General features: G+C 38.7%; 1 protein-coding gene across 1 annotated transcript in view; it reads right to left on the reverse strand.

The window, feature by feature from the left end:
• Window positions 1-18,328, reverse strand: part of PRKCE (protein kinase C epsilon) — a 297,906-nt gene that overhangs the window by 16,206 nt on the left and 263,372 nt on the right. The window contains exons 12-14 of the mRNA XM_064446071.1: window positions 14,550-14,688; window positions 11,976-12,164; window positions 6,813-6,959 (exon numbers count right to left, since the gene is read on the reverse strand). Of these exons, the coding sequence (XP_064302141.1) occupies window positions 6,813-6,959; window positions 11,976-12,164; window positions 14,550-14,688 (475 nt within the window). The remainder of the gene's footprint in view (window positions 1-6,812; window positions 6,960-11,975; window positions 12,165-14,549; window positions 14,689-18,328) is intronic.

Genomic DNA, 18,328 nt, shown 5'->3' on the forward strand with positions numbered 1-18,328 from the left:
ACCACAAAGTGGAAGCTGAGGCATGAAAAGGTAAGGTGATGAACCCTGGACCACACCATGAGTTTCTACAAAATCTGGTAGAAGAACTTCTATATCTTGCAATCGTTGGGTCTCTGGTTTTAGCTGCTAGACCAACTCTCTACCCCTGAGAAGACCGAACTGAAGAAGGAACATACAAATGCTCAGAAAACATTCTCAATGATATAACAGAAGGAATGGAAAAGGCTGCAAAACGAAAGGAGTCACATTAGATGACCTAAGTAGGCCGGCAGCAGCTGCTGTTGCTCCATACTGCAAGATACAATTCTGCAATAGAATATCTTGTTCATTTTGTTTCTAATGCTCTTGGAGAAAGTGAGCTTTTAAAATGGAAAACCAAGAAATCATGAATACATAGAGGAAATGAAAATAATGTATTATTCTGTGAAAGCTGCATGTTCACAGTAAATCGTTGTAATGTGATTATTTTGTTAACTTCATCTCCATAAAGCCACACTATGAATGGATTGCCTCAGGCACTGATAAAGCCATTAGCGATGAAACTTTGGCTTAATTGCTAAAAAGAAATACATATGGCAAACATCTGTTTTACCAGGCTTTGTATTACCCTCTGGCTCAGAGTTCTTTAGCTTTTTCATGTTGAGGATGTCTTAGTCAAAGTCTCAAATTTTCCCAACCCTGACATTTACAACAGGGTGGATGAAAATGACAAGGCTGTCTTTTGCATGCACATGTTTCAGGGGTTAACAGTGAAAACTCAGCCTGAAAGGACAGGGGTGTGCCTGTGGTGATGCTGTCCTCACTGCACAGCGCCTAACAGCCTCCTCCAGTCTCACAGCTCCTCGCAGCACACTGAGCCACTGTGACCAACAGCGTAAGAAATACAAAAGCAATTTCATTGTGCTGGTCTAATTCTACAAAAAAACAAGAAGAAATCCCTTCAAGAGCTGGAGCACCTCTCCTATGAGGAAAGGCTGAGAGAGTTGGGGTTTTTCAGCCTGGAGAAGAAAAGCCTCCAGGGAAACTTTATTTCAGCCTTTCAATACTTAAAGGGGACTTAAAAGAAAGATGGGGACAAAATTTTTAGCAGGGCCTGTACCAACAGGACAAGGGGTAATGCTTTTAAACTAAAAGAAGGCAGGTTTAGACTAGATATAAGGAAGAAATTTTTTTTATGAGGGTGGTGAAACACTGAAACAGGTTGCCCATAGAGGTAGTAGATGCCTCATCCCTGGAAACATTCAAGGTGAGGTTGGACAGGGCTCTGAGCAGCCTCATCTAGTTGAAGATTCTGCTGCTCATTGTAGGGGAGTTGGACTAGGTCACCTTTAAAGGTCCCTTCCAACCCAAACCATCCTATAATTCTATGAAATTGATGCTCATATGAGGCTACCACTGACCTCAGCCACATCAGTAACAGATTTTAGAGAGTGACGTTCGACCATCCCTGGCAAGTGGGACTGGGATATCATGCCACTTGTGCACACCTCTCTGCGCTTCACTAGCTGATGTTAGTGGCATGTCAGCAGGCCACAAGCGCAGTCTGGAAAGCCTGCAGCTGGCCAGTTGTGCTCTCAGAAACGGCACAAAGAATTTCTTGCAGGGAATCTAATAAGATATGGAGAAGATTGAGGAAAAAGGAAAATATGACAAAATATACCTTTGCTTCACTGTTTCAAATATAAGCTTTGCCAGTAAATAACAACTTGGGACAATATAAATTTTAACAATACACATTCAAGGTGAAGCGACAAAATGTTTCAATAACTGTTTTTAATGCATATCTTATTATGGGATAGACCCAATCATCCCATCACGTCACTAAGCAAGATCTACCATGCTTACCACCATATCAATTACTTTGGTAAGAAATTAACCTACTACACCCTGGTTTTCATCTGTATTATGGCAAATGCGCTCTGAAAATGGAAATAACCAATTCAACCAAGGCAGGAGCATAACCATGGAAACAAAGAAAGATGGAGAGCAGAGCATCACTGAATACTATATCAAGGCCTCTGTGGTTCTTGGGTAATAAATTATGTTGCAAACCATAGCCTGGTGTTACGGCTACTCATTAGGGAAATTTCATTCTCCAAATGGAATAAAATTCCAGGAAGAATGCATGACACAAAATATCTCAACATAGGAATAAAATGCCTCAAAGGGATTTCTATCTCAAAACAGTTGCTCTGGAGAAAAGATATCTGTCTGCAAGATATCTGTCTGCACTAAAACTGTACTTATTTCTTGCATATACAACTACATATTCATGTCTGCATTAAAGTCAGCAGGGAAGATAACATTATTCAGAAAATTTCAAGACAGTCTGTGAAACTCTAAGAATGAGGTTTTAAGAACAGAGGAAATTATCTTCAAGAGACACTGTCATGGTCACTGCAGCTTAGATGTAACAAATATCTCCTTCATTGCGGTTCAAAAGTTTGCTTGATTTCTAATGTACATGCCCCAGAGCTATTACTTTTTCTGTAATAGCTTAACATTTAGAATAGCTCTACATGGGAGAATTGCTTAGTATAGTAAACCATAGTATATATATGTAAAAAATTAATTTTGCCACTGAACAGCCTCACAATGCTGGATTTACAAAAGGAAGGACTGGTAGATAATATGCATCATAGGACTGGGCTACAGTGCATTTTAACCCCTTTGTATTCTTTATTACAAGTCATTAAGCTGGAGGAGCAGCCAAAGATCCTTCAGAGCAGGTTTCAGGGCCACCAAATCTTCTTCCATTGCCTCTACCTAGCACAACCTGGTGTGGCACTCCTGTCACTTCTTAGCAATCTAAACCTCAGCCATTGTATGAGTGCTCTGCCCAGGGCACTCTTGCAAGCTTTCAGAAAACACAGTCAGTTTTTCAAGGACCTTTTGGACTTTGGTAATTTTCATTCCAAAGCTGAAAACAGTTAGGAAAGAAATTTCAGCTTCCAAATCATCATTAGAATCATCATCATTAGAATAATCAAATCATGTACAAACTAGAAAGATATTAATGGTATATTTCCGGTATAATAAGAAATATGTTTTCATACATTCACAGCATGAACGAGATTTTAAAAAACCCTCAAAAGGCTAATAGCCATGTGGTGTTTCTTCCAAGTCCAGCTGAAAAATTCAGACTTAAGGCTGGCATACCTGAACTGTGGAGAAGCACAGGCCTTACAGTACCATGTAACATAGCTCCTCAGAAAATCTATTATGGCAGAGAAAGGATAAAAGGTAACAGAAGAGGAACACAGCTGTGCTAATCAAGACACTCACGTGTTTTTGGGATCAGCGGAATAGTGAGGTAGAACTGAAGCAACATTTGTTTCCACAGTAGCACCTCCGTGACCTCCCTTGGCAGATTATTCCATAGTCTGATGGGACCTCAGTGTTTGACCATTTTCCCTAATGGCTTTACTTGTTTAGTGTCAGCATTTCATATTGCCCAGAGCTCATTTGAATACACCCTATGGTTTTTTTTTTGTTTTGTTTTTGTGTTTTTTTTTTTTTCTGAAAGTGTGTATGATACAGTAATTATAAAATTTCCCCCCTTAGTCATCTTAATGGTTGGTCAGAAAATAGATGAATACCTGTGTAAATATATGCATTCTTGCATGAGCCAAATTTTATATGTGCATGCAAAACTAAATTTGAATGCACAAATGAATATATATGCGTTTTATGCTTCTTTCCCTACACATATGTACACTCACATATCACATGCAAGAATGTCTATTTTCTGACTAATAATCTGGCCTCTCTTATAGCTATTTTCACAGATCTAGGCTCTCCCAAACATACGATTAAAAGATATTTTTTAATCCCCTTTTACCATTACAAGTCACTTTTAAATAATCAACAGCCCTTTATCAATACTGAAATGTGTGAAAAAACAGAAAACATTCCAAACACAGACATTAGTTATGTTTTCTCCTCAGTTACTCCATAGCTATGGAACAGTTAGGCTTGTTAACCTGAATCAATGAATCTCAATGCTATACCCACAACTGAATTTAGAGAGGGACTCTCTATCTAGGTTTTAAAGTAGACTTTATTTCATTAGTGTTCACCTTCTTCCCTCTTTCCTGTATTTTTCAAAGTCAGTGCAATCTCTTCCAGCTTGGCAAACATCCAAAATCACCTTTTCAGCATTTGAAACTTGCTGCCCTAGATTCCTTTACCATTTCTGAAGTTGCATAATTAATAATTAGATTTTATTTGTGTGATCTTTCTCTCCAGCCTAGATATATATCACACTTTACTTTCTAACTAAATCGTTCAGTTTTAAGAGGACAAGTAAATATTTCAGTATGATCTTGCTCAAGGATTTCTACACAACCACAAAATTCAAACAATTGCAAAATTCATACAGCTGGTACAAAACAGCTGATGGATCATAAACATAGTGTAAACATAAAAGGTATACCCTTTCTAAGTGTAGAAGAGTTATCACTAAAAGCTGATAGGACCAGGTCACTGGGGAAGATATCTTATAGACAGCAGACTGAGAAAATAATACAGATGCCTGTAACATAGACTACATATTATCTGAATTCACCCCATTAAAAAAAAAAAAGTTCAGAAAAAAACAAGCATACAGAACTACTTGACTGCAGGAATCAAATTTGATAGAACAAAGAAAGTTGGCATATACAATATGGAAAGAAGTAGTATGAAAATCCGACATTATAGAAGCAGCCTGAAGAAGAATGAGAAAAGGTGTAAATAAAGATGTATAAAATCACCGTGACAATTATTAAAGAGCAAGCACTGCCTTGAAAATTATACAAAGGACTACTCTGAAGTAATCTGAAATCACTAAAACAGAAACATCCAACTAAAATACCATTAAAGGAAGCAGAAAAGGAATAAAACAATAGGAACAAATGAAATAGAAATTGCTTTACAATGTACCAGCAGTGAAATAATTACCAGAAAGAGAAAGAAGCTGCACTGAGAAGGCAGAAGGTATTTGTATCAGCAATGAATAAAAATGTCTGACATACTAAATCCCTTCTGACTTTTAAGGACCACCACAGCAGGAATACTTAGAAAAATAATAAAGGTCTTGTAAAAATACCTATTGTTAAAGGGACTGTGCATCTTGATCATGAAAGCAAAATAGCCAATAAACAGACTAGATGTGAGGAATCTGGGAGTTACTGGATGCAGGCATAAAGTGAAAATTATTTTGGAATTGTGCATCCTGATTTGATAACTGTATTACCAAAACATTGATGAATACTGAGCAAAGCAAAAAAAAATTACTGTGAGATGAAAGGCCATCTCTTGTAAAAACAGGAAAAGAGCTACACACACACACAGCTCAGCTGAACACTGACTAAGGCTGCCTGTAACTATGCGAGGGCTGCGGAACCTGACTGGAAAGCAGTTAGTTACATTATTAGTTAGGCTTCAAACAGATACTAATAGGGTGAATTTGGGGTTTACACTTCCTGCATCAGTACAGACATTTGTAAGTCAGCTCAGGCACTAGATGCAACCTGGCCACACCTCCAGAGCAGAGCTGGGCAGCAGGGTAAGGGCGCCCAGTTGGCTGGATGCTTTCCAGGAGAGGGGCTGGCTCAGGCATCCCTCTGCCTGTAGCTACCACATTACGAGGTTTCCATACTCCAAGAAACATATTAAGAAAAACTTTCCTATACAGTAACATTATATCTTGCTATTGCTCCTAGAAAGACATTCATGAGGGCTAACTTTCACGTAACAGCTGTCAATCCCCTTGGGCTCTTTCTGCATAGTTACAGAGAGAGACTTCTCCAAGAGTGGACTCAGAGGAGCTACCTCAGGCTGCTGTTCTGTACCGGCAGCCCCACTTTCACCACCTACACAAGCAGCTTGGGGAAATGCATCTCACTACATTAAACGCAACAGACAGCAATTCTGCAATGACAGAGGGGACTTTTCCACCTCTAAATTTAAGTTAGGATTCAGTGTTAAGCCCAAAGTTTTGCCTTTTTATTTTTTTTTAATACCTTTGTAAACTATCTAAAGAAAGAAAGAAACAAGTACCTTGATCATATTTACAGGCAAATCAAACACCGTAACTAGGAATGTGCAAAGTCAAAAGATGCAAATCAATCTCAAAGGATTTATCATAACATTATTCTCTTGTACCATTCAAGCACAAAATTCACTGCACACATTCTCAGCTGAAAAGCTGACATGTATTTTCATCCAGAGGAAGACAAGAATAAGTAAAGTATTTTTGCTTGGCTTTTGTAGTTTCTGCATGTGGGGCTGCTATGTTTTTGTTACTTTAAAATAGAAATACTTGATTATTACCTAGGAAAATGTAAGTACATCAACTTATTTAATTATTATATATATTTCTTTCCCCCAGGAAGCTGTTTTTTCAAGTATCCTCAGTTAAAATATTATTAATCAGAAATCCTTTCCTCTGTCTTTCGCTACAAAATCCAGTAGCCATTGGCAATTCAGGACTGTAGTGGAGTTCACACAGGAAATGCAGACAGTATATACCCGACGGACATAACCTCTTCTGATCAAGGTTTCTTTAGGAACACAGGAAAATAATTAAAACAGGGCCTCGAACCCTCTCATGGTTTATGTGACTGAACATGAACATCCTCCTGTGCATTAAATCTATTCCTGACACTTACCTTCACAGAAACAATGACAAGGCAATCTTTTCAGTGTGGTTTTTATGTTACTGTTTCAACCCCCAAATGTTGTATCATGTAATCTCATGTCTGAGAAAAGCCAACAACTAGAATTTTCAAACCAAGTTTCTTCTGAATGTTATGCAAACTGCTACTTACAATCCGAGGTTTGAAGGGTGGCTTGATTTTCCTTTGTTCTAGAAGAACCCAGTCAATTTCCTTGAAAAATGGATGCTGCTTAATTGCGTCTTCCCCGTTTTGTGACGCCACACAGCCAAGCCGCTTATTGGGGTTTTTTGTCATGAACTACAGGGTGGGGGAGGGAGAGAAGGAAAAAGTTAAAACATGAATGGCAATGGCTGGAAACCATTTGCAGTTCAATTACGCATTCCAATTTCTAGCGCCTAGTTTTTAGAGACTGTCCCCTTTTAGAAGTTTTTTTTTTTCTAAGAGTGACAAGGATGCCCTTCCGAATTTCAGAGGTTCCAGCCAAACTAGAAGATTCAGAGACTCCAAAGAGTAAGTTTCCTGCAGGAAGCTCTTTCAACTGATTGCCGAGACCTTTTAATTTCATCTGGCTGGCAGTGCTACAGGCTCAGATTCTCTTTCAACATTTCTAGTTCCAGCTTTGGCCAAAAATACTAAAGGAAAGAAAGAAAATATTAAACCCTCCAGAGGCACTTCCAAACAGATGGTCAGGATAGCTCTTACTGTCTCTTATTTGCTCTATCTTAACTACTAATTTGGGGGATAGGGGCTACATATTATGCTTACTGTTGTTTATTTTCTTTGAGTACGTAGGCTGCATAGTCATACTCTCCATTCAAGCAGACACATGAAGAGCCATAACCTCCTTACTAATTTCTAGGATTTTATTCTAATACAAATAAGAACACCGCCTGCGGCTATGTGAGTTGTAAGTGTTCTGTCCATACATTTCAGGAAAGACACGGAGTGATCAGTACCAGCAGAAAGTTTCCCTTGAGAATCTCCATAACATAACTTGCACCTTCCCTTTCATCTTTAGTACACTGTTAGTGGCAGCAACTGGAACTAACTGTTCTCCTCCGGGGTGGTAATTTCTAAACATCTCACTTTTAAACTCTTACTATTTGTTCCAGCAAAAAGCTGTATAACCAGTGTAAGACATTGATGTCAAATGATGGCAGCTGATATTATGTTTCCTGATTTGGTCTGTCATTTCTTCCTTCTTTTATTAGCGATTTTTCTACTTATTTCCTAATGCATGTGGACACAGAATTCTTGCAATTCCCAAGCGTTGCTATAACTTCATATTCAGCCATTATAACATTTTTAAAATATAAAAAATAGTGCACACATGAAGCAAAATATAACAATTGTTCAGTGCCTTTTTAACCTAGGTACCATATTATACTATACATCTGTAGAAAAAAAACCAACTTAGAAAAAAATAAATAACTATAATGCATACCCTTCCTTTAGAACTCCAGTTATTAGATAAGTAGCTGCTAAAGCCCTTAAGATCATTTTAGATAGCTAGATCAACCATCCACAGGAGAATACCATTGCTATCATTTTAAAGATATAACATAGATCAGTGAGGCAATTCTCTCTGTGGTTTCTGACATATAAGCGCCGCTCTGAAGACGATCCTTCTCTTTGGTCTTGCGTTCAATTACTCTGCAAGTTCTTTTGCAAGTGGATAAGTCGTATCTAAACTACAGGCCATATTTTCTATGGGCATGAGAAACAAAGGTTTTGAAAGGATTACTGTGCTTTGGTGAGCTCTCTTGGAAAACCACAAAACGCATTCCTACATTCCTCTGCTTTATTTCACCTTCAGGACTGGAACAAGCAGGCCAGGAACCAGCAGCCACATATTTTGCAGCCACAGAACACGGAAACTACAGGATATGCTTTTTGTACCATATAATCCAGGTATCAAAGAAGTAAAATCTGATCCTAGTGTCTGCCAAGCTCTATCTTTGTTTTAATCCAGAGGCAGGGAAAAACAACAGAACATGTCATTTTTAAGATGCCCAGGACATGAAAATATGACTAGGTACTACAGTTTAGTACTGTATTTCATAAAGTTCATGAAACTTGGAAATGGACGATAAGGGAGAACAAATTTGAAGAATGAATACTTAAAAAAAATTACACGCAATTATGATGAAATAATCTCAAACTTCTGAAGCGGACATTTAATTCTGTAAGTTTCATCCCCTGCAGTAAATATTGATTTTTCACCTTCTATTTCTGAAGCACAAGCTGACATTTATTCTTTGTGTATCACCAGCATCAACAACGATGGAACTGTCAGGGCAGAGACAGCTGTTAACTGTACTGTGCTGATGAGATGGTTGCCAATGGAGCTGACAGCCGTAGCCGTGAAGTGTTGCCTCTTTATTTTCCCTTATTAAGGCAGGAACCTCCTTTTACAAAATGACAAGTCTTTTAAGATGAGAGTTCCTACTGACTTAAATGACAACAGGACAAAAGGTTGCTGAGATAGCCACGCAACTTGGGGCCCGAATCAAGGATTGTCAGGCTCCCAAAATTTTGCTTCTTGAAATAAATGCCACAGCTTAAAAATAGAGTGCTGTTTCTGTACCCAGAGATCTCTGTCATCTCGATACACAGGGAACACACACTGGAGACACAACCTCTCTCCATTGCTTGCAAAGAAGCACAGAGCTAATTTCAATGCAGAATTGTTTTCCTTACCAGACAGGAAAGAATTTTAAATAGCAATTCCTGTCAATTCACAGAAACAGGACTAATAAGATCTGTGGGATTTCATGGGATAAGCAACATGCTGCCTGGTAATACTGAGCTGTAAAATTATCCTCCTCAGTGTTTTGTTGGAAATAACAGGAAAACTGTTTCTTCAGAAAATAAGAAAACATTGTTACTTAACACATGAGAACGTCTTCTTATTAAACTTTCCTTACATGCTGTTTGGAGGAGTGTAAAAATACAGTTGCTGAAGAATAAAACCCATGTTTCAAAGCACAATGTGAGGAAACAAAGTGTTCCAAAGTTAATCCCTTGCTACCATTCAGCAGTAAAATACATAGACACCTCTTTCTTTCCTCTGTTTTTCCTGTTCTTCATTTAACAGAATGTGGAGACGGATCAGATGAAGAACACAAGTTTTAAACATGTTTCACACCATAGCTGCATAGGCAGCAGGTTGCTAAATATAAGGAAGTGGCACAGTTCCATTAAATTCTATCAATTTATGCCAGTGAAGACATCTTGCCCAGTGAAGAATAATCTTATTATAATAGTACCGATCTATTTAATCGATGCAACTCTCTTTTTAAGGTTTGTAGTGGCATTAAGGATTAACTTTAGACAGAAAGATGTAAAAAAAAAAATGCTACAACTACAGCAAAATACAAAACACCATGACTACTTATCAAAATGTTGACCCAGGAAAACAGACTCATGAAAATTTATAGCAAAGTCAGCTTTAAGAGGAATTAGAGGGTTTAACACACTTGCATTTACATTCACAAAAATATACAGTTTACACCTGCAGCCCAATTCTGCGTCTGCATTTGTGTGTGGTTAATGAATGACATATATATCATTAAGTTAGACATCTCGCTACTTGCACCACAAATGAGATAACAGTAAGGCTCTGACTGGCAAATCTGTTTACCCCATTTCTCTCTAAAACAAACACCTTCTCCTAATAGTTACAATGGCTCTCGTACTACACACTTCACCAAGAGTTATCGGTTAACTTTTCCCCTCCGACAAACATTTCTACAATTCAGAACAACAGAAGGGTCAGAGATTCACTGAAGGAGCCTGTGGATGGCAAGGGAACAGATCTTACAGGCTGCGAAACCAAAACACTACAGAAAATCTCCTGGACTTTAGCGAAATTCAGATGCAGATATGAATGTTGATAATGTTTTCTCTACAGTATGCCAAAATAACCCCTGAATGCTAGATATGAGCCTGAATTCTGCAGCTCATGTCCATACATTTTAATTGCTGAACTGAAAATAACTGAAGGGTCTGGCAACAAAAATGGTCACATGAAAGTATCATGTCAGCTAATAAAAAGTCATCAGAGAGGTATCGGGGGGGGAAGGAAGAATATGTAGAAAATTCAGCTTTAATAATTCCTCCATGTTCTCACTACAGTGGATGGAGCAAAAGAGATACTCCAGCAAACAATTCAGAGAGGTTAACTTCAATTTCTGCTTTGACTCATCTGCTAGAGCATCTATCTCACTCAGCTAGAATGAGCCTGAAGATATTTTTATTAAAAGATCAAGATGAGCATTTCTGCAGAAGGTGTTACCTGCCCACTGGTGTTAAAATCAGAATTTGCTCAAGTTTTATATAAATTTCAAAATGTAACCCTGTATGAAGACCTCTGCAGAACTTTATGCTACCAGATGCCTTCTTAACTGAAAGTCTCCCTTACTCCAGGTGCTTAAAGAAAAATAGAAAGGGAAAGGTAGAAATTTTCCACTTTCAAAGAAGGTAGAAAACTGGAATAAAAACCAAGTTATTTTTTTAAGCCAGAAATCCTCCTCAGAATTTCAAACTATGGGAACTGGCATACTGCTTCTGGTTTGTTTTGCTTTTTATTTTAGGATAATACTAGCACAGAAGAAAGAACTTTTGTCAGCGCGTGATAATGAAGCAAACCTGACTTTAGAAAGGTAGTCTAAAAACTGAAGCTGCCCAGTAGCACATTTTGACTGATTAAATGAATTGTGGCATTTGGTGACACATGTCACTACTCATATTGAAAAACACCAACCAGGGCAGAAACAATTACACTAGAGTAAGACTGCTTATCAAAGTGTTATGTGAACATAACATCAAAGTGTTATGTAATAGAACATGCAGTTGTAAATAAAAAGCTTTCAACCCATCTTGATGATAGCAGAAGAAAGGCAGAGGGACAGGAGATTTTACAAGTGGGTTAAATAAAAACATTGTTTCTTTAATTAAATAGAGCTTCCCCCACTCTAGTGAACATGCAGCATATAAAGTGTCAAAGTGATAGCACAGTTCTAGTTGGTTGGGTTTTCCCTGAAACATGAATCTGCAGTACGCAGATTTATACAGTGTACAACTGCGTGGAATACAAACATTCTGTTCCTTTCCCACAAGCGGTGTAATTTATCCCAGGCCCTATTATCCTAACAGTGGCACTCTGAACTGTGCTTGAACTCCCAGCGGTGACTGCTCTCAACAACTTTCAGCAAATTCAATTTTAATCCGGGGGGGGGGAGCGGGGAACCAAAACCCAATCCCAAACAACGCCATCAAGAGGAGGAGGAAATCAAGTAATGGAAGACTCACTGCTTTTAAAATGCTGACGGCTTCTTTACTGAGCCAGACTGGATACAAGACATCATCGTGAAGGATGGATTCAAAGAGATCATCTTCATTGTCAGCTTCAAAGGGGGGTTGCCCAGCCATCATTTCGTACATGAGAACACCCAGAGCCCACCAGTCTACTGACGGGCCATATTCTAACTCCTGGAGGATCTAGTATAGAAAAAGAGATTGGATTGAATAGAGAAGTTAGACAACACTCTTGACTGCACATTTGCTGTTTCAACATGATACACCCCTTCTTTCCCCCAGTGCCTGAGTAGGACTAAATCCCACACTGATTTCAGTAACAGCAGGCATGGTTTCTTACCCATGCAATGCACACTAACACAGCTAAGTGTCAATGGATAGTTGTTCTCAGAAGTACTGAGTTTATCAGTCCCATGAGTAAAAGACTAGCCTCGTGAGCAAAAGAGCTGTATATCCCTCCAAAATGTTTAAAGCAGGTCATGCTATAGGGGAAAAAAGATCTCATATACAAAACAGATTGGTGGAAAATGTGAAACATTTCCATGTCTCTATCTTGAACAAAACAAACTGAACCATCTTGTAATAACTGCAGTCATCTGAGAGATTTATTCTAGTCCTTTAGGTAGGGCTGAAGGAAATCCAAAGCATTTTTGTTCCAAGTTCTTTTTACAGCATTAAAACACTGTACAATACATAGCTGTAGGACTCACTTTCATTGCCTTCTGCTTTCAGAAAAACTGGCTACAACTTTTCATGTGGCACAAGTCCAACCTTGAAGCAAATACCTTCAGTAGGGAGTAGTAGGTTAGGGTGATGGAGTTTTATTGTATTGTATTTGGTGTTACAGAACTAGTGTTGTACAAGGAACAAGTTTAATTCTTGGCTCCTCTCCACTGAAAAGCAGCTTGTAGTTTGGCTGTAATGGTTCAGTATGCCAGTGGATGGGGGAAAGTAGAGTGGGTGACTGTTTAAGGTGAAGCTGACTGCCTTTAAATGAGTTGGAATGGCAACAACTCCACCACCTCCTTAAACGACACTAGTGTTACAGTCAGAAGCCTTGTGGTGAACCGTGTGACCTTAGTGCTGTATTTGGGAATCAGGACCAATATAAAACCAAATTCAGTCTTAATATAAAAACAGAAATGAGTTTAACATTTGGATACAGAGGTCTGAATCCCAACTGGATTCTTAGTTGAATGGATATTACATTTTATAGATATTACCTACAGAAAATTATACTCGTCAAAAGTGTACTTTTCAAGTGTTCTGGGCATTCTTTGGAACTCAGATACTGCTAAAGAAAAGGAAATTGAAACAAAACCACCACGATGCAAGAGAAATAGAAGCAGGAGATAAACTTCTGCAATTAAGATGACAAAACAGAAGCCTGAGTTACTGACTTCAGTGAGACCAGGATTTAATGTAAAACTTCTTGAGATCTTATTACTGCTTTGTTTTCAGTAACAATATTCAAAGCATTTACCAAAGGACTCAGTTAGTATACTGAATCAGAAAAGAATTCATACAAAACCAAAACCATCACACTGGCATTAATTTTCTTTTAACGCCAGAATACTTTTCAAGCTCCATATTCACACACATTTATATTATGATAGTTTCAAGATGATTCACACCTTATCAGTTGTGCTACCAAAGCTTGTCAGCCATGAACACTACCGATATGGGCTTCTAATTTATTGTCTCTAGCAAATAATAAACTCACGCTTTTCCCTGCTGCAAATTTATGGTTGATGAAAGACAAACCAATGGAACTTTTACATTTAATCAGCACACTGAATATTCAGCAGGAAGATGGATGCACAGGTTACTTACTAAACTGAGCAAAGTCTGCCTAGCAGACTAACTGTAAAATATTGATTCCTGGAAATGCATCTCATAATATTAAAATTTAGGATATGTAAAATGACCACGATTCTCAGTCATTTCTTTTATCCAGTGAATGCCTTGAAATTACTTTGGATGTTCCCAACTGATATGCTGCACCCGTACAAGTTCCTACTTTTCTACGCAAGTCTATAACTTCTGTTCATCCATATGATGAGTACCACAAATATACTACCTTTCACTCACAGATACTTTAAAGAAAGGAAAAAAATTATATTTCCGCAAAGGCCTTAGACAAAATGACACCAAATGTACGGTCTCTTCCATATGAACATCCCCTTCTAAGTCTCATGAAAAACTGAAAACATTTTTGTAATTACTAAAGACCAATGCTAGCAGCAGATAGCTGCATCTAGCACCGTAAAGGCTAGTAAGTGCCTTGACAATGATGCTGAGTCAGAAATGAGCGTATGGAGAAGAATATGGTTAAGTCCAGGGAACAAATAACAGAAAAACCATGCTTTGCCACTCCTATCAACATGGAATACCACTTGTGAGTAGTAGAGTAGCCAATCTCTGCAAGATTACCAAGGAAAAACTGTGGCACAGTCTAGTCTGCATCTTCTACTCTTTTCACCTACATGTAAAAAGTGTTTGAAATTATACATGTAACAGCTTGATGAATGATAGTATCTGTATTTTTAGTGCAATTTAAAAAAATACCTCTGGAGCTATATAGTCGGGTGTGCCACAAAAGGTTGTGGTGGTCACTCCATTCAGAATCCCTTCTTTGCACATCCCAAAGTCAGCCAGCTTACAGTGGCCTTCTGCATCCAGAAGAATATTGTCCAGTTTCAGGTCCCTGAAATAAAAAGGCCCAAAATTAAACCTCAAATTTTGATCATGTGCTCTTGGTTTGCATCATAAGCTACGGAATATGACCAATAGGTGGTTTCACAAACACCACAGAGAAGCTGCCCTTCACATATGTGCATGAAAAGTTGGTAGCAGTCACTAAACAGACCTGGTTGAAGGCAATAAGGAAGCAGGCAATGACAGGCATTTTGGAAGACCAGGCCTTTACTCTCTCTTTAGCTGCATGAAAGGACAGCTGTATTCACGACATAACCAGAAACGTTTGGAAAAAGATCTCAGTTGTCTTTGCTACAAATCTAACATTCTGTCTATGTGAAATAGGTCAACAATGTCTAATGAAGCCATTCACCATTTTTCCATTAGCACAAAGTAAGGAGTACCAGTTTACCCATACTCTATGAGTTGAATTAATAGGTACTTTGAAACAGTTTCATTGTTGAACAACACATCTTAGCAGCTGTTTCTGATCACTTGTTGTACAAATGCCTTTGTGTCAAAATTACACAATTCTTCAGCTATTAAATTGGGTGAGGTCAAAAACAGGTTGAGAAAGGGATATCCACCTTTCCTGTCTTGCCCTCTGCACATTTTCTAAATATACCATTGATGGTTATCACATGTTCCAACACAATGGATGCTAGGTACCATTTAACTTACCTGCCACTTGCCTTAGACTAAACTAGAAAAGAATCCAGAAACTCAATGCATAAAAGAACCCTCACTTGCATGAAATAAAGCCCCACAATTAAAAACACTTTATCATGTATAAATAATAAAACATAAAACAAAGCAACCCCCCCACTTTTACTGCATTTAGTTTTTCTACTTCTGTCTAGGCTTTAGGTACCTCCGCCGTGGATTAAAAATACACAGTAATAAATGAAGGCATTGTATGTATGAATGCACACAGAGGTGAGAAGCACATGTCCTTAGGTGACACTGTGTGTACACCTTCTGATCAGAACTTTTTTTCTAGAAGGATTAGAGGAATTTCCACAGGTGGAACTGACAAGGAAAAAAGCACGTGTAGGCAAGTTCTAAATCAGATAGAGGAATAAAATCCCATGCCAACCTCTGTAAACAAATTTCACCCCAAAATTTCACCCCAAAAGCCCATGAAAAGATACAAGTTTTGTTGCAAAAATCCTTTATGCCAACAAATCCTACCTGAGTGAGGGATGAAGAGTGTTCACCTTGCTCTGACGATTTTTTTCAGAGAAATGTCTCCCTATCAGCCCCCAGACCTTAGAACCACAGGCACAAACCATAACATGGTGGAAGCATTCACACACATTAAATGATTAAACAACCCTTCAAGGCTGCATTATGTTAAGAGTTTTTATGGACACGTCCAAGGCTCCAGTACGCTGGGATTTCCCCAGAAATATTCTTTTCTCCCTATCACCCTAATTTCAGTAGGTGGATTTTGTATTTTTTCTTTCTTTTGAAACTTGTTCAAAATTTTCAAACATGCTGACCTGTGTATCTAACATATTTCTCAAGCATGTACACAGGACAGCATAAAAATCAGGTATTTCTGGGACACAGTGGGCGTACTACTCAAGGTCTGCATAATCATTATACATACAATTATTTGTTCTACAAGCAGCTGGAGGAAGTATCACAATTGGTTGTCCTTGTTCTAGTGGGGGACTTCAATTTACCAGGTGTTTGCTGGAAATACAACACAGCAGAGAAGAAACAGTCTAGGAGGTTCCTGGAGTGTATGGAAGATAACTTCCTCACACAGCTGGTAAGTGAACCTACCAGGGGAGGCGCCCCTTTTGACCTCATGTTCACACACAGACAAGGGCTGGTGGGAGATGTGGTGGTCGGAGGCTGTGTTGGGCTTAGCGACCATGATATGATTGAGTTCTCGATTCTTGGCAAAGTAAGAAGACGGGTCAGCAGAATCACTACCATGGACTTCTGGAGGGCAGACTTCGGCCTGTTCAGGGCACTGGTTGGGAGAGTCCCTTGGGAGGATGTCCTGAAGGGCAAAGGAGTCCAGGAATGCTGGGCTTTCTTCAAGAAGGAAGTCTTGCAGGCGTGGGAGCAGCCTGTCCTCAAGTGCCACAAAACGAACCAGCAGGGAAGACGACCGGCCTGGCTGAACAGGGAGCTTCTGCTGACACTCAGGAAAAAAAGAAGAGTCTACCACTTTCGGAAGAAGGGGCAGGAGAGGTTGAGGGAACTGGGGTTGTTTAGTCTGGAGAAGAGGAGGCTGAGGGGAGACCTTATTGCTCTACAGCTACCTGAAAGGAGGTTGTAGTGAGGTGGGTATTAGCTCTGTGCTTCCCAAAAAAGTCAAGTAAACAAAGCAAAGCTCCCACTCCAATAATCATGTGCCTTTCCAAAACCGCTCCTTCAGTGAACTACAAGTGTTACAAACAAAAGACCTGCGTGAATACAACACTATAACATCATCAAGTAGAATGTGATCAAGAATAAGATAAGGCTCTTGCAGATCGGAGAAGAAAATGAGCTTGTAGCTGTAGATTTTAACCTTCCAAATGCAGTGTTATCTCAGACGTTCCTAAGCTAAGGAAGAATAAAAGTTGTATTTCAAAAAGTCAAGATGTTCAGATAAAGAAATCAAAGTACAATTATATTTGATGTAATCTGGGAACCACTTCCAGCCACCATCATAACAGACTGTTAGGAAGAAGGTCGTAATAAAAATAATTATGATAGAAACTGATGAAATTCAAGAGGCTGCTAAGAAAACTGGATCCACATTAATTCAGAGTGGCAAGTGATCATCAGAAGACTCTTATATGTTATCTTAATTCTGATCCCAGAAGCAGGACTTCCCAGTGCAGGCAGGTGACACACTGGAATTGTTAGGACCTACAATTGTTTAAGTTTTACTTACTGCCACCCATATGCTAGCCATGGAATTGGATGCAGATATAGTTGATAATCCAAGAAACTCCTAAACTAAGGGAAATTTCAATAGTAATAAAACCCCAACAGCAAGCCACCTCATACTGGAGAAGGACAGGATACTCACCATTACCTTTATTTTCTTGAAGATTTGTATAAGGCACAGAAATTAGCAATAAAAAATTAACTTGACAGTGGAGAAAGAGAATGAACAAACTGAGCAAAGAGAAAAACAGGAAGAGTCTAAATATTAAATTCTGAGTACTTGTAACGACCAACAATGAAATTTTAACCTACCTGTAAAAGCACAGGTCGGTATAACTTTCTTACCATTTACCAAACCATAATCCTACTTGACAGAGGAGAAACATCTGGGAACCCTCATCAATCCAAAACAAAGGAGTGAAGCCCATAAGCCTCTTCATAACCCTACCGGAGTCACTGAAGGCATCAGCTTAATTACTCAAGCAATAATGGAATTTAATAGTAGATTTTTGTTATCATAAATACAAAGTGCACCAAAGTTTCAAAAGAAATTTGGAAGAGGCTAAAACTACAGCATCATGACTCCCATTAAAGTACAGATGGGAGGTTAAAATGTAAGCTGGGAGTCTGCCAAAATGCCAAATTCATAGGTAGCCCACAAGATCATCATAGTCCATAAAAGTGCTTGCACTGAAAACCATTCAAAATCATTCTGTCAAGTTACAGTTGCCAGATTAAAAAAATAAGACAACAAA

The sequence above is a fragment of the Phalacrocorax carbo genome, chromosome 3, assembly GCF_963921805.1.
Source record: "Phalacrocorax carbo chromosome 3, bPhaCar2.1, whole genome shotgun sequence".
In the NCBI taxonomy this organism is placed as follows: Eukaryota; Metazoa; Chordata; class Aves; order Suliformes; family Phalacrocoracidae; genus Phalacrocorax; species Phalacrocorax carbo.